Source organism: Phyllostomus discolor, chromosome 3, assembly GCF_004126475.2.
Source record: "Phyllostomus discolor isolate MPI-MPIP mPhyDis1 chromosome 3, mPhyDis1.pri.v3, whole genome shotgun sequence".
Classification (NCBI taxonomy): domain Eukaryota; kingdom Metazoa; phylum Chordata; class Mammalia; order Chiroptera; family Phyllostomidae; genus Phyllostomus; species Phyllostomus discolor.
Window position 1 is genome coordinate 31,016,844 of NC_040905.2, and position 20,415 is coordinate 31,037,258.

General features: G+C 42.5%; 1 protein-coding gene across 2 annotated transcripts in view; it reads right to left on the reverse strand.

The window, feature by feature from the left end:
• The window catches only part of ICE1 (interactor of little elongation complex ELL subunit 1), a 54,240-nt gene extending 36,085 nt beyond the window's left edge, over positions 1–18,155 (reverse strand). Inside the window, exons 1-7 of one of the 2 annotated variants that reach the window (XM_028509597.2) lie at positions 17,824–18,154; positions 7,409–7,467; positions 6,835–6,869; positions 4,632–4,650; positions 3,783–3,894; positions 2,244–2,320; positions 1,249–1,286 (exon numbers count right to left, since the gene is read on the reverse strand). In XM_028509597.2, coding sequence (XP_028365398.1) covers positions 1,249–1,286; positions 2,244–2,320; positions 3,783–3,894; positions 4,632–4,650; positions 6,835–6,869; positions 7,409–7,467; positions 17,824–17,907 — 424 coding nt within the window. In that variant the 5' untranslated portion in view covers positions 17,908–18,154. Of the gene's footprint in view, positions 1–1,248; positions 1,287–2,243; positions 2,321–3,782; positions 3,895–4,631; positions 4,651–6,834; positions 6,870–7,408; positions 7,468–17,823 lie in introns of both variants that reach the window. The other variant, XM_036020282.1, reaches the window with a different exon arrangement.
• Between the last annotated feature and the right edge of the window lie 2,260 nt (positions 18,156–20,415).

The following is a 20,415-nucleotide window of genomic DNA, read 5'->3' on the forward strand; positions in this document are numbered from 1 at the left end:
GGCTGAGTATCTCTTTACTCCATTATTATGCCTTGTCAGTTACTAGAAAAAATATTTTTGTCACATAGAAAACAAAGGTTATACTTTTGCTTCAAAGGAATTCTGTTCTAAAAGCTGTAAGTAGTCTCACAGGCATTTCAGACCTTTTAAAAAATATCTCCTTGAACAGATACTTATCTCTGCATACTAGCAAGAGAAGGCAGTATTTAGAAAGAACACAGTGCTGTTGTATTTGTTGCCACACTACTGTTTGTGCAACAACCAAATCAGAGAAAAATCTGTTACCAAAATACTTACAGAGTTATGGCCTAAAAACATCAGTTCCAATCTAGGCAAACTGATGACTATTTTCTCATAGCTACACGTCCTGATCCGACTAAACTTAAACCCTCACTCTACACTCTAAATGGGCTCCACACCATTCCCCGGGGCAGAGCCCTGTCCAGCACGAGAAAACAGCGAGGAGCAGGGGTGGTGAGCCACAGAAGGTTCAGTGGACTGCTGGTGCCTACGTGGGAGTGAGAGAAACGCGCACCGGGGATGGGCCTGACAGAGTGCTCCTTGTCTCTATTGGGTGCGACGTATTTCCACGTCCCAGCCACCCCAAGGAAAGAGGGAGAGAACAGAAGAAAAGATTCTGCGTTCAATTCCTAAAAGGGTCATCAGCTGCCCCAGGAGAACTGACCAGACCTGCGCACGGCGTCTCTGCCCTCTGCTTGCCAAGGACAAAGTGACAATCCTCAAAGCAGGGAGCTTCACGGACATCTCTCCATGGATGTTGTCACAGCTATCGAAATACCTCAAGTTTCTTGGGACTAAAGGTCCTTCTCTACTACCTTCTCTACTAACCACTGATTTCATTAGGGAAAAATGAGAAAGCCCCATGAGATTCAAATTTCAAAATTAAATCCTTTTATTAATCACTGCTCTTTATGGTAAAAGTAAACCAGACAAGCCAACCCAAACCCTCTAACAGGCAAGAACCCAAAACACATGACCTAATGCAACCCACCAGGCTGCTATTATTTTGAGTGCAACAACATTTCAAGGATTTGCCACATTCCACTTTCGCACTACTATCCGGTAACTGAAAGGAACACAGTATTCAAACTTCTTCCCTAACGGTGCCCTTCATGAAGTCACCCAGGGATGCACCATCAAAGAAACCACGATGACTCAACTGCTTAACCAAGTACTACGACCTCTTCTAGTTACTGTGCGTAGCTAGACAACAACAGTGCCAATTACCTTCCAGCTTCTTCACCTTGGCTTCTAGTTTCTTCCTCCTAAAATAAAATTTTGTATTTTAAAACGGCAAAAAAATATATATGTAACAGAAAAAAATATACACACCACAATTTGTGGTACATTTATTTTTTAATCACTGAGATTTATATAACAAAGTAAATGTCAGTCACAATTAAGCATCACACATCAATCACCAAAATTGCCAGTCACTGTTCTGAAGGTAGAGCAAACGTAAGAAAAAACAGTATGCCGTTCAGTGTCTAACAGTTCTAAAATGGACTAAAGATCTGTATTCTTCTCTCTGAACCACAGCGGTCTCATCTATCAACCAAGCTGATGCGTCAGACGGTCCCTGGAATTGGTGCGGCCTCTAACCGATGATGCAACTTTTGGGAGCACAGACAGCAGGAGTGCTCACGATACCACTGTGGCAGAGGCATGGCTGGGGACATGCACTCCTTTTAGGATGAATTTGAATCAGAGAAAGGAGGTAAGTGTCTGAGAAAGAGTCTCTGAGTGATTGCTACATCAACATTAAACTGCTTTATGTGTAGCTCACAAGTTTGTTGGATAATGGGAATATAGTATTAAACTTAAAATCATCAAATGGTTGCTTCCGAACAGCCCTTTCTATGAATGGTAACAAAGACATCCATTCTGCAGGATACCTGTTGAAGTGCTGGCACAAGGAAAGGAATGGATGATGTTTATGCACACAGACACAGAAGCACACATACTACACACAGACATAATAAACATGTCTACAGAGGTCTTTCTTTGTGTAGCCCTTTGATAAGGGATGGCTTATTTAACTCTCCTTGTAGTCCTTCAAGATAGTTATAATGTCCATTTGGCAGATGTGGACACCAAGGTTAAGAAACGTTCAAGGTCACACAGTTAATTACAGCCAACAAACCCAAAGTCAGAAAAGAAACATTCATTTAAGAATTTTCAAAGATGAGATCCCTATTTCCAGCCTTTTGAACACTACTTACTGAGCATCAGTTTTTAAGCATTCTTCTTTTACACGAGCATATTCCTGATGAGTATCCTGATACAATTTTAGAGAACTCTAAAAAAAGAAATCGATACATACTGTCAATTTGAAAGTCATTACTATCAGAATAACTTATTTTGAGCTTGAAAAGCTAAATTATCATTTCAAGGTATGAAATTAACCAAATATATAATATGTTAGGAAACCAAAGTATAATTCATTGAACATTTTAAAGGATATAACCAGATCAGTATTAGATAGTGTGATTAATAATTTAATCAAAACTATAAAATTGAAAATATATTAATTTTAAGGCAATCACAAATCTTCATAATATCAAATAGTTAATATTTTTACCTCAACCAATTAAAATTCAACAAAACCTAAAGAAGTTTTAGAGCTTAATATAAACTGTTTACTACTGTAAACAACTGTTACTGCTATGCAAAACTATAAAATATGTTGTTATACTGAACAGTAACTGGAAAAAAATGTGTTAACACCAATCAATATATACACCCTGATGGCCACACTGGAATGAGAAACGGTTATTGAATAGCTTTGCATCACAATATAATGTGTATATGATACTCATTTCTCTCATCACCATAGCTCTGAGATGGGCTCTATGACCTCTTTTCACAGACGAGGGGTCTGAGGGTCCGTAAGATGAGTGTCTTCCAAAGTCAGAGTGAGTGAGTGAGTGAGTGAGTGAGGAGGGCTTATATCATTCAGTTCTGACTTCAGTTCCTGTTTCCTCTCAAACAGGGCTGATGAGATTGTTATACAAGCAGAGGTAGACAAATTTTAATGTTGCAGCTGTTTTTTTAAAAAATTTCATTGCATAGTCAAATATATAATAAAGAATTTCTACAAAAATAGAAAACCAATCACTGTTAAAGTACATAAAGCCTCAGACAGGTGCGTGGCATTGCTAAAATGCCACAATCTGAACACCGAGAGGCACAATACTACCTGTGACGAGCTTAGAAAACAGGTAGAGAAGCCCAGAATCGTCCCAGCTTGGCTACAACTAGTCTTCTGCAAACCCCTCACTTTAACTGCTTTATATTTTTCTTAACTGTAAAAGCCATGAATTCTATTCTAAGATTCCTATAAAGAGGAAACCAAAATGTATAAAGAAAAACAAGCTTATACCATTTTAAATAAACTTACTGCAATCTAATCTTGAAATGGAGAACATGATTTTGCTATCTTTAATTTTTTTGCATGTTATTTTACATTAAATAAAAAAAAAATGGAAAGGCAATGCAGGACACGTGGAGCCACAAGTTCACAGCTAGAACCCCTTTCAAAAAACAACAACAAACACAAAATTACACGTTTAATGATGACTATAAGGTCCGAGCCATAAGTCAGCTAGTTCAATGTTCACTAAGTACAGTAACATACGTAAAGCATCCTGACTAGCTGATTTATTTCCTTTGTTAGCACAGGAAATGTCCCCTTATCCCAGTAACAGTGACTTAGAAGCTCTTGATTAATTGAAGCTCTGAAGGAAAATTACTTTAGGTACCTTTTTCTCTTCTAGTTCAGCTTTTAAAGATCCCAATTCTTCCTGACATTTCTGCAGAGGGGAAATTTTTTGAAGCATCTGTTCCACTTGGTGATGCAGAGTACTATTCTCTCTAAAAATGGACAATGCAGTGAATTATTAAATGTATCTATTGGTGATTTTCAATTCTTTTCTAAATTGAAACAAAAAAAAGGATAAAAGACTTTCTCTTTTTAAATGTATTCCTTCTATTAATATCAACATGATCTTCATGTTACCTTTTATTTCTTTGGCACTGTAGTCTATTTCTAATAAAAGTACATCAAAAAGCCAGTTGAGAAGCAGAAACAGCAGACTCTCAACCTGCTGGAGAATATATTAAAGGGCAATCCGCCAAGCAAGCTGGCTCTTCCAATACTGAACTCATCCCCATTTATTCAAGTTAAATGATAGGCAATTTTGTGGTTCAGTTTATAACCATGTTTTTTTGTTTTCTCCTAAGTGATCAACACAGAGTATGAAATATTGCTAAATTTTTATAAAAGTCTATTTTAAATTGTTTCAAATACACAAGATAACCCCCATTAAACAGTCCAATTCATGTAGATGACAATAATTATATAGTAATAAGCTTCATCTCAATGGCAACACAATCAGTAAGAGTTATTGAAAAGCCAAACCAGGCAATAATTTAAGACCTTCATTTGGACAATTTAATAGTAAAGAAAACATGAATCTTCTTTGATCATGACCATCAAAGCAACATTCCAAATAATGCATCAATCTTATACAGTGCTTTGCTTGAATCTGCTTAAAAATCTGGGCTGCTGAATGTCTCGCCCAAATCAACAATGAAAACAGGGAGCTTACCTTCTGGCAAACTGCAGCTGTAAAACTTGTTAAAGAAAACTTGGACAATTTTACCTAGTGACACTTGTCTGAAGACAAAACGCACTTAAAAATAGTGAGTATTCAATGTACATATAGGCAAGATCCTAATTCCTAGAATACAATATTCAAAGTTTCATCTACAACATACATGTAACCATGATAAAGACTTTCACTGTTACTCCTAACATGTACCAAGAGTCAAAATATTCACTTCTGTAAATGAAAAAGGTATCTGATTAAATATATAATTAATATTAAATTTGAAGTCCTGACCGGTGTGGCTGTTGGTTGGGTGTCATCCCACAAAGCAAAAGGTCACCCTGGTTAGATTCCTGGTCAGGGCATGTATGGGAAGCAACAGATTGATGTTTCTTTCTCACATCAATGTTTCTCTACCTCGTTCTTCCTCCCTCCACACTATAAGTAAATTAATTAACTTTAAAAATTATTCAAAAATTAAATTCTAAGAATAAAGACAATATGAAACTAATCAAAAATACCTTGAATCCTGCATATATCAGAACCCCCAAAACAACCTGTCTTTACTTCTCAAACAGTCCAGACCTTAATTCCATCAAACAAGAGTTAAGTTCTTACTAAAATGATACGAAACTATATTCGGTGAGTAATAAAGAAAGAAGACAGGGAGAACATAAAATCTAGAATTCCCATCTCAAGCTGCCAGTATTTTTTGCTGATAACAAAAAATAATTCCTTCAAGTTTTCATCTTCTATAAACTCCTGCTTGTATCACAATACAGCAAATGTTTGTTCATAAGTCTGTGTCCTCCTCTATTAGAATGCAATCTTCTAGAGATTAAGGAGTATATTGTTTTTAACCTAAACTACTGCAGTCTTTTTTGCAAGAAAGAAAAGCTGAAAAAACAAAACTCTGCCCTTTAGAAAGAGGAACTAATAAACAAAGAAATGGTCAGAATTATATAAAAAGAAACCAAGTTAGAAAGCTAAACTAACTGCAACACTGGTATTTCAAGGTGTACAGCAAATTACTACATACTTGAGGTTCAACAAATACATATTTTAGGCAAATGCCAAATATATATATTTTTAAATCCATATTTACTTATAGTTGAGACAGAAGCTGAGTACATCACAGAACGAAAATTCAAGAATAGAAAGTTGTACCAAATTTTAGTAACTTATTCTAACAATTTCAATTTTAAAATTCTGCAAATTTTAGAAAAGTAAATGATTTTCATGCTTACTTGTGTAATTTACCTCAAAAAGGTTGTGCCATTTCTTCCAAAAATGACATAGTAAACACATATAGCAATACGCATCTCAATGGCAACATGATTAGTACATAGAAGTGACAGCCTGTTTTCCTATGTAACTAATTAGAGGTATTTGTAATAACTTTCTGTGCAGTCTTTACAAGCAAAGATATTACCCTTGTAGTAATACACATTTATAGGTAAACAGACTGATAGTTTCAACAAGTGAGGCACAAGAAACTTCAATGACATATTTCTTAATGTAAAAAAAAAATTTAAACATGAATAGCAGATCTCAACATTATGACTTGATTTTATTCCCTGACCACATAAAGCAGGTATGACGGCAACAACACAAACACATACGCTGAGGGTACCAGAAGCAACACTGCAGCTGGCCTCGAGTGACTGCCAAAGGTGAACTACGCTGAAGCTGTACTTCAGTGACCTTCTGAAAATATATGTCTTCTTACGGAAGAACTTTTATTTTTATGGGAGAGAAATAATTTAGGGTAAGTGTCCTCACACAAGATGAGGGAGGGTCAGTTATACACACCATTTTCATGCTGCCAAGGAATTAACCAGAGGCCAACTGCGCACATGTGCTCTCCAGGTGCCTGAGCACAGGGTGACTGTGCGCCTCAGAGCACGTGGCGTGTACCTGGTACCAGTGGAAAAGACCCACTCATGAGAAAGCTTATGACACCTTCAGAAAACCAAAATCAATAACAAAAATAAAATAAATGCTAAAATAAGGAGACCAGCAGTCTTTATCACGAACATGTAATAACAGTACAACACCAGCTGTTTACTGTGCTTGTTAGAAACACTTCCTACTTTAAGCCTGTAAATACTGCCCTCCAAAAGATAGTATCAATACCTTACATTTCTTTAAAAAATCATAAGTAAAGTTAAAAATTCAAAAGGAAAAAACAGTAAAAGGATATCATCGCATTTCTTCTGATATTCTGTTAACAAATTACTGCAACAAAAAAAGAATTGTTATATTATGTTAAAACTGTTTTAAAATATGCACAGTACCTTTCTTCCTATGCAATGAATTTATGTTTAATTATATATACATGTATTACCCTAAATTCCTTAAGAACAGTGCACTGATATATGAGTTTTTCACTTAAAATCCCTCTGATCTGACATCTTAGCCTATAAATCACGTGACTTCTACAGAATTAAAATAAAATCAAATCTCGCACTACAGCTCTGAAGTACTGGGAGGGAATCTGAGGCCCTGCCCTGAAGCTAAGAAGGCTCTGAAGACAGAAAACAGCTTTTAAAAAATGATTAGCTCAGCAAAAACCATTTCCTAAGCCATGAGTCTTGTAAAAGCCACTAACGGAAGGTCAGCAGTGAGGACAGCAGTGGCACCGCCATCGGGCCACCACCACGCCGGCCTCAGAAGAGAAGCCCCCGCTCTCCTTCCAGGCCCAGGCACTGACAGCGTCCCCGCTCGGGGTGTCTGCCAGCCCACACAGCTCAGCCAAACACAGGAAACATACTCACTCTGTGTTGATGATTTTTTGCTTCAAGGTAATTAATGCTTCAACATATTCATTTAAATTCTGAAAGAAAAAAAAAACACTACAGTCAGCTACTTGTTTTTACGTAAGTTACTTCAAATATGATTTTACTGGAACATGCCATTTATTATAAACATATTGTTTACTGTACTCACATAAATGCAGAAATATGTGAATCTCTTATTTCCATTGTGTGTAACAAAGAGACATATGCTGAGCCCACACTGTCTCTGTGCATCTCTTTTATCCGAATGATGGACTCCACAGCAAGGTAGCTGCACAGATGAGCGGTGCACCCAGTTTACACTGCGTAACACCAGCAAGCTTGGGAATCAGCAACACCGGTTCCCTCCCAGCCACGCCTCACAGAAACTGGTCCTCCCCCATCTAGCAGGAGCTTTGCTTTTTGAAGAAGCCTCTTCCTGGAACACTGTGAACACCTGGAGCAGGTGGACTAGAACAGTGACGGAGGGACAGGGTACACCTATGCACACTGGCTGCCTGCTGCTTCTCCCCATTAGGCTCCCAGACAGTGGCAGCCAATCTTGACATTCTCCAGGCAGAGACCAGAAACAGTTTCTCTGAGGATCTGAGGAACTCTAACCAGTCTGAGGATAAGATCTAATGGTACTGACATCAGATATTATTTAATCCATAAATGGCCCACTCCGACCTACTGCAATGGAGCTCAGAGAGAAATTTATAACATGAGGCCAAAAAAACTTGGAGTAAGCAAAAGCTGAGAAGAAAGCTTCAAAAAAATTAATACAATTTGAGATAAATTCATGAAACAAAAAGCTGTTTTTAAAAGGAATAATCAGAGCTCTGAGAAATTAAAAGAAAAAGCTCTTTAAGATTATAAACATCCACTAGCATGGCTAAAATCAAAATGACAGGCAATAACAAGTGTTGGAGAGGATGTAGAGAAATTGGAACCCTTATACACTGCTGGTGGAATATAAAATGGTGCAGCTGCTGTGGAAAATAGTTTGGCAGTTCCTCAAAATGTTAAACAGAGTTAACCATATGATCTAGCAATTCCACTCCTAGGTATATACCCAAGAGAATTGAAAACACATGTCCAGGCCAAACTTGTACACTCTTATTTATAGCAGTATTATTCACACTAGCCAGAAAGTAAAAATAAACTCAACGTCCATCAACTGATGAACGAATAAACAAGATGTCATGCAGACACACAATGTGATTATTGGGCAATGAAAGAGAATGAATGACACCTGCTACCACATGGATGAACCTTGAAAACATTATGCTAAGTGAAAGAAGCCAGACACAAAAGGTTATATGCTGTATGATTCCATTCACATAAAGTGTTCATAACAGGCAAATCCAGAGACAGATTAGTGGTCTTGGGGGATGGGGGGAATGGCAGGTAATGGAGGATAGAGAATGACTGCTAATACAGGGTGGGGCAAAAGTAGGTTTAATTGTTCGCATGAAAAAATACAATAATTAATAAATAATAATACAAGAATGAACTCTGTGTTCACATACTCACTACTGTAAGCCCATTTTTGCACCACCCAAGAAGTTTCTTGGCAAGGACACAGGGGTGTGTTGATGAACCTATTTCACAATTACATAGTGGTGACAAGATGAGATAACTGTGAACATACTAAAAACCACTGAATTATACACATTAAAAGTATGACTGTTATGGTATATAAGTTATATCTCAATAAAATTATCATTAATTAAAAACGGGGAAACAAAATAAAAGATCTGATGATAAAGTTGAAAAAAACTGTCCCCCAAAATAAAACAAATCACAGCCCTGGCTGGTGTGGCTCAGTGCACTGAGCATGGGCCTATGAAGCAAAGGGTCGCTGGTTCAATTCCCAGTCAGGGCACATCCCTGGGTTGCCGGCCAGGTGCCCAACAGGGGGTGCGTGAGAGGCAACCACTCACTGATGTTTCTCTCCCTCTCTTTCTCCTTCCCTTCTCCTCTCTAAAAATAAATAAATAACATCTTTAAAAAAATAAAACAAACCACAGACATGGAAAAGGATAAAGAAAAATAAAAACAATTAAAGTGTCAGGATAAGAGGTCCCACATGCCCAATGACAAGAATTCCAAAGAGAGAGAATGATAGAAAACATGCGGAGATAAAGAAATACTGACATTCAAGAAAAAAATCCCAGAAATGAAGCCAGAAGTTTCCAAATTAAAGGGTCCAACACTGGGACACAAATAGGATCCAAACCATGACACATCGGTATACAAGTTCAGAACATCAGACACAAAGCAAAGAGCCTCTAAGCATCCTGAGAGAAAAAGACAATGATACAAGTCATACACAAAGACTGTGGAATCAGAATGGCTTCAGACTTCAACAGCAATCTGGCAAACGAGAAGTCTAGAGACTAGAAGGCAAGCCTTCAAAATTCGGAAGATAAATGAATTCCAAGTAAAACTCCATATGAACTATCAGTCAATAGTGATAGTAAAATGCACATTTCCGAATCCGCTAAATCTCCATAAACTTACTTCCCAGACATCCTTGCTCGGGGAGGTGTTGGAGGATATGGACAGGCTCCATGGAAACCATGGATAACCCAACAGAGGACAATGCAGGGCGCAGAACAGTGAGAGAGAATCTAAGGCAGCAGCTGAGTGCCAGATTAGAGCTGAAGGCTCTGGAGGGAATTTTTCCCCTACGACGAAAACAACAGAATTATCTGCTGGAATGAAAGCATGAACAGGATATTTATGCCTAACTGTCAGAGAAGTGCAAGCAAGTATATGGAACTGCTTTCCGTCATGCATTTAAATCATGATCTTTTTGTAAAAGCGATTCTTCCTTTTTCATTCTGTTTCAAGTTCTTCTAGTCTATCTCATCTTCCCCACCTTGCTTCCAGATGCCATCTGTAATGTGAAGTACTACGCCAGAGGCATTCCAGGGACCTCAGACCGCAGAGTCACACACAGCTCGATTCAAATTCCTGTTCCTCCACTTTTTGTCAGAGTGACCTCGGGCAATCTTGACTTCGCCCTGCTTCAGAGCCATTTCTAACTGCACAGATAAGGAGACAAACACTGGGAGGCCACAAAACTGGTTTGCTGTCAGGATTCAACAGGATGAGCCAAAATGTTTAACCCAGCCCTCAGCATAATGTAAGCACTTCTTAACATTCTTTAAGATGAGTACACTGGATTAAGGATATAATCAATAACCAGGGGAAACCAGAAAACACAGGAAAGGAAAAGGAATCGTAATTTACTTGAGAGCTTAGCTGTGAATAACATACAGTTAGGTCAGCTGCCTTAGTGACCTACCTGAAATCTCAACTACACTGAAGACCTGGGGGCAGAGAAAGGCTGCTTGCCAGATGGGGTGGGACAAAGGGCAGAAAGGGAGCTCAATTCTCACCTTCCAAAGTCAGAAATCCAACGACAAGCCTAAAAACGAAAAACAAGGAGCAGCAACGCAAGTCTATTCTTTAATGAAATGTAAGTTCATTACGAAACACACTGTGCAAACAATTAAAAGCACTGTCTGTTGGGAAGGGGGCATGAGTGGGGTGCGGACTGTCTTAACAAATCTTGTATATCAAGCTGTCACTCTAAACTACATTCATGTATAACTAATAAAAATAAAATCCCAGCCCTGACTGCTGTAGCTCAGTGAATTGAGCATGGGCCTGCAAACCAAAGGGTCGCTGGTTCAATTCCCAGTCAGGGCACATGCCTGGGTTGCAGCCCAGGTCCCCAGGAGGGGGCATGTGAAAGGCAACCATACACTGATGTTTCCCTCCCTATCTCCTTTCCCTCTCTCTAAAAATAAATAAATAAAATCTTAAAAACAAAACCCTAAATTCACAAAACATAGCATTATACAAGGAAATAAAACCCCACTAAATGAAGATGACTTCTCAGTTTCCTACAGCATTCTAATCTAGTCCCTGACTAACTTTTTTCCTAAGGCCTGGTTGGGTGGCAGTATAAATTTGGTCAGATACTGTAGTGTCCTAAAAAAAATTCTATTTTCTCCAATCTGATTCAAATGTCACTTACGTTAATTGCAACAAAGACCTTCAAATAATGAATCTCAGGGTTGTGAACGCTGCGCAGTCTGCGTTTATCCGAAGGGTCCCTGGAGCCCCTTCCAACCCACATTCACTGTCAGGCACACGCACAGGGCCCTAATGCTGCCTGGCCTCCAGGAAAGGAAGTGAGGTTCAGCATACCCTTCTCTCCAGGAAAAGGTTACGGTGGTGTGGTTTCTTTGGTTACTGCTTTTCTCCCAGCAGCCCGGCTTTCTTCTTTGAATTTCTATTACAATACCTGCTGGAAGGCTCAGATTTACTCCCAATTCTCTCTTCTTCTCTCCTCCCATCACTACCATCTTTTCTCTTTCTTTTCCCGCTGGCTGAGTTCCTCAAGCTGTGCTGTATACTTACTCACTGGGCCACTAACACAATTCTCAAAGGAGCCCATTACTCAGACTTTCTGTTCCCCTTTCACTCCTTTTGTATAGTGTACAGTTTAAATTTTATCCACACAGTCCTTCCTAAGTGGCACTGTGAATATGCAGCACTGGAGAAAAAGAAACCCACTCTGCGCTTCCCATCTTCCCCTCCCTTCTTGGGGAGGTAGAATCAACACAGTGGCTGAGCCCACAGGACGAGGGGGGGGGGGGGCGGCAGGACAGCCACTGGCGAAGAGCAAGCCAGCAACCTGGCCAGGGTAGTTTACGAAATGGCAATACTAAATAAATAAATACAATCTGTAGGTACACAGCAAATAAGTAAAGAGATAATGTGGGTAAAAATCAACTGCCTGAGTGGCTGCTCCTCTAACACTGCTATCATTCTGGGCTTGAAGAGCCTTATTTGTGGGAGCTGTCCCGTGCACCCTGGGATGTTTGGCAGCATCCCTCCCAGGTCTCTACTCACTAGCTGGCCAGAGCACCCCCAAGCTGTGTGTGCAAAACAGTCGCCACAGGAGGACAGAGACCGCCATCCTTAGAAAAGTCTGCTTGCAAGGCAGGTCCGTGGGTGGAGTCTTCCCACCCCAGTCTCTCCAGCCTGGACTTCTGTTGCCTTTACCTTTGACTTTGTGCCCAATCCATCACAAACGACTTTCTCCCCTCCATGCTTCTGAACATGACATGTCCTCATCCACACACTCTCCTTGCATCTCTTCCCTTTTACTTAACTACGAATCATCCTTCAGAGCTCAATTTAGGTTCACTTCCTCTTACGAAGCCTTCAGATGCCCCACTTAGATGCTCAGGGTACCCTGCACATCACCCAACAAAGTACTTACTGCATTACGTTTATAGTCCGGATGCTTTCTCACTCATCTGTAACCTCACGCAGAACATGAGCTCCGAGCCTCCTCGGTTCTTGACTGTGTTCAAAACACACCATGGCATCACAAACGCAGTGATCCTCGGTAAATGTTTGCTAAATGAATAAATCACAATTCTGCGAGCATCCCTGTAACATAACCATTTGTCTGTTGATTTGCAAATCAGTATTTCTATGGGGACACATGTGTTAAGTTCCAAATGATGAAGTTCAAACCACTGGCAATTATCAATGCGAGTCCAGCACAAGTTTATATAAATCATAGGCTCAAATCTGCTCCCAAAACAACCAAACACCATCTATTCTAAAGCTGTTCTAGTTGCATTAGCTCAACAGTATAACCATATGCTTCAAATTCTCGTGTGGATCCCCAAGAGATAAACGGTTAGCTCTACAATGACAAATGAACTGCTAAGAAAAAAAGGGGGGGGTGCCTCTCCTTCATAGGAACAATGTGACTTATGGCAGCTCGACTTGAAACCACTCAATTTAAGCCTCGTTTATTGTACAGATCACCAAAGGTCCACACTGATTTATAACTACCAAATTTTGGCAACCCATATGGACCTTAACTTATAGATCTCTCACGAACCACTGTGATTGGTTAGGATGAGAAAACAGAGATGAGATGATGTACTGGACTACAAGTAAAAAAGGTGCATCAGTGTGGTGATATGTATACACTTCTGAACCAGGGCAAGATCTCAGGAAACATACTATATCTCTTCAACCAGCAAGAAAAGAGGGCAGGGAGCAGCAAGACACGAAAGGAGATTTCCAGGGCCAGCAACAACTATTCAATCAGGACAGCGACAGTCAGCCTCCCGGCACAGCTCAGAATGAAATCACAGCACTGATGTGCATGCCTCCTGCAGGGAAGGTGCCTGTTATATGCTTGCCCATTTTCTGCAAAATCCAGAAGTTTCAGCGTGTTGAAACTACACAGCAGGATGCTACCATCTCTCTGTACAGAACCTCTTCAGTTTCTCTCTGGCGCTGTTAAGTGGAGCACAGAACTTGATGTTCTACTATGGAACACTGCAGAAATGTCTTTCCTAAGGCGGTTACTGACCTCTCATTGGCAAATCCAATGGCCTGTTCTCCACCCTCATGCTTTCCTAAGCTGAGTGCCCATACACCGTCTGCACATGTGTCTCTCCTTCTCACCATTCCACGCTCACCTTCCTCATTCCTTCACTGGCTCCTCAGGATGGCATGTAGTCCCATGGATTGACACAAAGGTCTTCAAAGTTTCTTTTAAGTGACGAGAACATGCTCCTCCATTCTCCTATTCCTACCACTCACCAAATAAAATCTTACCATGAACTCACCACTCATCCAATGGGACCTCTTCTCTAATTCCCTGGAAGTATGTTAGTGTACCCTGGAGCACCGTGCTTCACAAGCAACAAATGTGAAAAGAGGTGAAAATCCCGAGTCCCCAGGTCATTCCAAAACTTCATCCCCACACTTCCAATGCCTCTGCTGACTTGGTTTTGCTTTCTCTTGCCTCTACCACAGGTCTCCCAGCCACTCAGATTTTAAATCTCTGCCCCTTCTATCTCCCGGGCTTGAGATCTATCCACTCTGCAGCTTCTCGCCATCAGAACCTTTCTCTCCTCCATTCCCAGGCCTAGGAAATTCCAATGAATCCAGGCTTTTATTATCACTGGCATGCATTAACAAGGTAATTTACCAGAGCTAGTCGCACCTCCTCCCATCCATTCTGCTCACTATCACATGCCATTCTTACCGTAAGAACTGCTCTTACGTGGTAACTATGCAGAACCCTTCACCACTCCATAATGCTGACAGAAATAAGAACAAAATGGTAAGGTGTTAACCATTCAAGGTCCCCTATAATCTACCATGAATCTATTTTTACAGCCTTACTCTGCAATATAAAGATTTGTTCCAGTGACTCTATTCACCCTCTTCCCCTAAAAAAAAAAATTTCACATAACAGAAAACCCAAATGCAATGGTGTGTCCAGAGATAAAGAAGAGGCCTGCAAACTAAGGCCCTCAGCCTGTTTTTTGTAAACAATATTTTGATGGAACACAACCCGCCCATTCCTTGTGGCTACTGGAATGTGGCCAGGTATGGCCTGTGGCTACTTTTGCACTACAATGGCAGAGTTGGGTAGTAATGAACAAGACCAACACAGCACCACAGATTTAAGAACTTGCTCCTTACAGAAAAAGCCTGCAGACACCTGGGTTTAGAGGTTTAACAAGATTACTCCTATTGCTGTTTTGAGAACCAACAGCGGGAATGTGGCAAGGGTGGAAGACGGCAGACTCTTTAGGAGGCTACTGGAATAATCTGCAGGCAACAGATTATAGTCATTGACACAAGAGTAGAAGTGGTGGGGATGGTAAGAAGTGAATGGGTAACAGAGTGGACAGAATCAGTTGATGGATTGGAAGCAGGTTTGAGAGAGGGGAATTAAGGATGACACAGTTTCTGGCTAAGTAACGAAAAGGATACAATTGCTACTTTTAAGCAAGATGGGGCCTACTGTGAGTAGAACAGGTTTTGAAGATCAGATCCACGACTGAACAGAATAAATCACACTGGTTTCTTTCCTGCCCAAAAGCCTCCAATGGGTAACAAACACAGAGCAAATACAATCAGTTGATGGACTGGATGCAGGTTTGAGAGAGAGGAATTAAGGATGACATAGTTTCTGGCCTAAGCAAGGAGAAGGCTACAGTTGTTACTTTTAAGCAAAATGGGGCCTACTATGGGGAGAACAGGATTGGAAAGAAGGTCAGATCCACTACTGAACAGGATAATTCACATGGGTTTCTTTCCTAAACAAAAGTGTCCAATGGCTCACTATTCTTTCAGAGTACAAGTCGAAATCCTCACAATGATTACAATGGCCTGAATGATCAGTTCCTCCATTATGGAACTTCAGATCTTCTGACCGCTATAGACTGTGCCCCCCACCGCCCTCCAAAAATTAGTATGTTGAAATCTAATCCTCCATGTGATGGAATCTGAACTTGAGGCATTAGTTAGGTAGGTCATAAGAGTAAAGCCCTCATGAATAGAATAACGTCCTTGTAAAAGACCGTCTTCCCCCTTCTGCCCTGAGGACACAGTCAGAAGGCAGTCCTAAACCAGAAATCAGGGCATTACCAGCACCAGATCTGCTGGTGCCTTAATCCTGGACTTCCCAGCGGCCAGAACTATGAGAAATAAGTTTCTGTTACTACAGGCCAATGACGCAGATGAAGACACCAACACGCACTCTACCCCAGATATACAGCCTCCTTTCTCTTCCCAAGCACACGAGGCAGGCTCCTGCATCAGGCCTCCACACCTGTTTTTTTTTTCACTGTCCGGGATGCTTTTCTCCCAAGGAATCTACAGAGCTTATTCTCTACCCCCACCCCTCAACCCACTCAAACATAACCTTCTCTGTGACGCCTTTCCAGCCATGGTCCCTTCTCCCCTACTTTTTTCTCCCCTCTTCTCTGCTTTATTTACCTTCAGTGTATTCATTACCTTCTCACATAACTTGTTTGTCTCTTCCCCCCACCTCCTAAGAATGGAAGCTCCAAGAGAACAAGGATATTTATCTTTTCCCCTCACTGCTGTAATAGCACTGTCTGAAACACAGCACATGATCAACAAATATTTGTTGAATAAACCGGCCCAAATAATAAATATAATTAATCAAAGACTCATCATAATTTCACTCATGTTCCCAGGTCTTTGAAAAGTAAAAAAAAAAAAAACAAAAAACAAAACCACATTGTAAATGCTTTATATGCAGCTTAACTCCATGATTTTACTAGTTCTCCTTCTAATCCAGAATACCAGCATATGACTCCCTTTTCTCCTTCTCCCGCTCTCAACAATTAAAATGTTTGTGGTAAGTTCATAGATAACACATGTGCGCGCACACACACACATACACACGCTTTTCTTGGTGGCCTATCAGTCCTACATTCCTTTCTGGCCCCATTTCATCAGCAATCTTCCCCTCTGCGACACGCGCTCACACCAACCAGACCGTGTTCTCCTCAAAGACACTGTGCTCCTTCTCACTTCAGTAACCTTTCCACCCTCTATCTGGAAAGCACCCCACACCTATTCCAGTCTGCTCCTTCTCACCAAGATCTCCAATGTCACTCCCTCAAAAACACCCTGCCTGCCACCGCAGCCAAGAAACAAGACCACTATTTCGACTCCTCCTCTATTTTCTTCCTAAGACTTAAGACCTTCTCAAGTCTTATTTGCATACATATATCTTACTTACGACAACAGATCCTACCTATTTTGTTCCCCGCTATGCGCCCCTCGTGCCTAGCACACTATATAAAACAGATGATCATTTAATTACATCTAATAGGTATCAGGGTGGACAGCCCCAATTTACCACTGAAGACGCTGATATTTAAAAGTTAAAAGATCCCTGACATCAGACAGCTAGAAAGTTCTAGCTGGAAACGAATACTTGGGACTGGTTTTACAACCTCACAAGACCTGGGGCCAGACACTCGTAACCCCTCTTCAGTCACTACACAGAACAGTCCACGTAACCGCCAGAAACTTCCAGCATCTGCACGCTTTCAATTGATAAAAGACCCTTCCAGCCAACCCAATCAATTGTCGCAGGAGAACCTGCCTCCAGGCAACAAATATTTTAAAACAGGCCAGGACAAGTAAAAAGCCTTATCCTCGGAAGAAAATATTCCTTTAACATTTCACCTATCACTCACCAACCCAAATGTAAGCCTCGGGGAGCCGTGAGATTGGATACGTGTATGAGGAGGCCCTCCAGAACTCCCTTACTCCACCCCACCACTGCATCCCCGAAAATGAATCCTGGGTTCCAGTCCTAAGTAAACCAAGGTGAGCCGTTCCCAAAGCAACTACCGTAGAAAGAGGAGGGAAAACCGGAGGCCAGCGGGAAGGGGAGAAAAGCTTCCACCAAGAAGCTAGAGCAGCACGCAGAGACACGGCCCCCGTGGCCAGACCCCCCAGCCCCGCGTCCACCTGGGCCCACCGAGTCCCCCCGCGCCCTCGGCTCCGGGAAGGCACCGCACCTGCTGCAGGGAGGCGCAGCCCTGACACCGTGAGAGATCCGCCGCTGCTCCGGGAGCCGCCGAGTGGGTCTCGCCCGGCATCATGGTGTCGCCGCCGGGCCCGATGGACCCGCACGCCTCAGGGACCCGAGGCCTTAGCCCTGAACTGCCTGTGCTGACGCCGCCGGGGCCGCCGCCTGCCAGGCCGCTTCCCGCCGTATCCCGGCGGGTCCATCCGTGCACAGAAGTCCCCGTGGAGCAGACTAAAGGCTCCCTGAGCCAGAGCTGCCTCGGGCACTAGACAGAAACGCTACCCGGTGCGGCCCCCGAGCGCGACGCAGCCTGGCCAGGGCCCCGCCCCGCCCTGGTTGGCCCCGCCCCTCCTCTCTCCTTGGGGTGGCCTAAGGTTCCGCCGGAGCAAAATAGGGAGCACGGCCGTGCTGATGCGGCGGGGGCCACGCCCACAAAAGAAAATTCAGGAAGAGCAGAGGCATCTCAGGTGCACTCCCTTCGCTGTTTCCGAGATAACATTTTATTACCGGCTTGTTGCATGACAGACTTTCCATAGGCACCTAAATCTTCAACTAAGGGGAGGTGACCTGTGATGATGTCATATAAGGCGTCTCCTGCGCTGTGAGGACCTTACCCTCAACTGGTAAGTGCGCGATTTATAACTAGAGGCAGCCGCGCAGTGCGAGTCCAGCCCGTCTGGGTGGAGCCCCGAGGACTACAGTTCCCGACGCTCCGCGCGACGGGCGGACCCGAGCGGTTCTTTGGCCGCGCCCGGTGGGTTTTAGCACCTAGTCTTGGCCTTCGCTGTCAGAGGCCCTTTCGTCCTCCAGGAATGTTTTTCTTCCCGAGAGCTACCCTCGCCTGCTGTGGTCCATTTGCGGTCCAACTCCAGCCCCGCAACCATCGCTCCTGGATCTGGTTCACAGGCCCATCCCTGCAGCATCCCTCGTGAAGCTCTCGCTGTGGGCACTGCCACCCACCAGTGCGGAAGGCAGCAGCGCCTGGCCTAGTCCTTCGCGACCCCGTCACCGCTCATGGTGAATAGCCAGCCTATGTCAAGTGTCATTTTAATACCTCTTGGAAGGGGGTAACAAAAGAAATTCTTCCCCTGGCCACAATTATTGGGTAACTTCAGGACCCTGATCCTTTTGCTTGAACCGCAGTTTTTTGTTTCTCCAGTTCCTTATCCACCGCCACCAGAATCTTAGTAATCACAGGGAGTTACCATGCCTAATATCAGAAACCAACCTGGCTTCCCTGATATCTAGTTATAGTCTAAACTCTTAGCAGTCATTACAAGTATTTTATGTGTTAAGAGGATTTGCTGACCTTACCAGCTTCTTCCTAAGTATTTAGGATGGAAATTGCAACTGGAAATTTCCCTTCCAAGAAAGCAGCCAGGATTTCTCCCCTTGACTACACACTCTGGCTGACAGCTAGAGTTCTTGTCATTGACACCTAAGCTAGCCCAGTGTCTTACTGAGGAAGTTTACTGACTGATGCAGATGCGTGGAAAACAAGAGTAGGATTAAACAGGAAATGAAATGAACAGATGTAGAACAGGGGGATGCCGACACACGTTGGAAGACAGACACCAACAGGAATCTTCAACTTGGGGTGTGGTGAAGAATGATATTCACTGCAAAACAGCTAACTTGTGATACAGCTTGGCTGTGGAAACAGCAGGCTGTGTGTGAGGCAGCTCTGGGGCCAGGGCTTTCTCCAGCTAGACAACTCTGCTCCATGCAGCATTGGTCTGCTACTCCAATTTGCTAGTTTGCTCCTCTCTACTCCCCATTGCATCTTAGGGAGACATAGGCGTTTAACCTCAGCCCGGGGAAACCCACTTTTAGGTGGAAGGGTGAGATGTGCTCTGAGGCTTATATGGCCAGAAGTCCCCATCCTTAGCCCCTGATTGATCTGTCATGCAAATGAGGACTCCAAATTCTCCCATTGTGATTTGTCCAAAGGCACTTGTGTGCAGTTTGGTTTGGATGGGAAAAGCCTCAGTCCTATTGGTGGAAATAGGGCTCCAGGAACTCCTTTATAAAGGCTGGCTCAGATGGCAGAAACAGTGTAGGCAGGAATTCAGTGCAGTCTCTTCCCTGAAGTGCAGATTCTGTGAGAGGCCTCTGTGTAGAAATGGCTGCTAGACATTTTTTTTTTTTTTCTTTTGGCCTGCTTACCCACCAAGAGCCCATTTTAGTAGGTGTTTTCTTTCTCAGTGTTCACATGACTCATTAGAGAAAGGGGAGAGGAGACCTGTGTGGGTCCTGATGACTTTATAGTTCTAACTTCTGGTCCCAGGGAGTTTCAGAGTAACATCCTTTTTATTTAAGGTTTCCTAAATTAGTAATTTTTTTCTGGAGTACCTCAGTGGGGGAGGCACCAGCTTACTGTACAGCTTTATCTCCCTCTCCTCAGTCCACCTCCAGCTGCTACACACCTACCGCTGCAGGAACTCAGAGCCACTGCTGCCTCCCTGCTTTTGCACAACCTGTCCTTCTCTTCCCTTTGCCTGGAACAGCTTCCTCCCAGCTCTAGATGTGGTGGTCCACATATTCTTCTAGAGCCCACATTTTCCCTCCACATCTCCAAGTA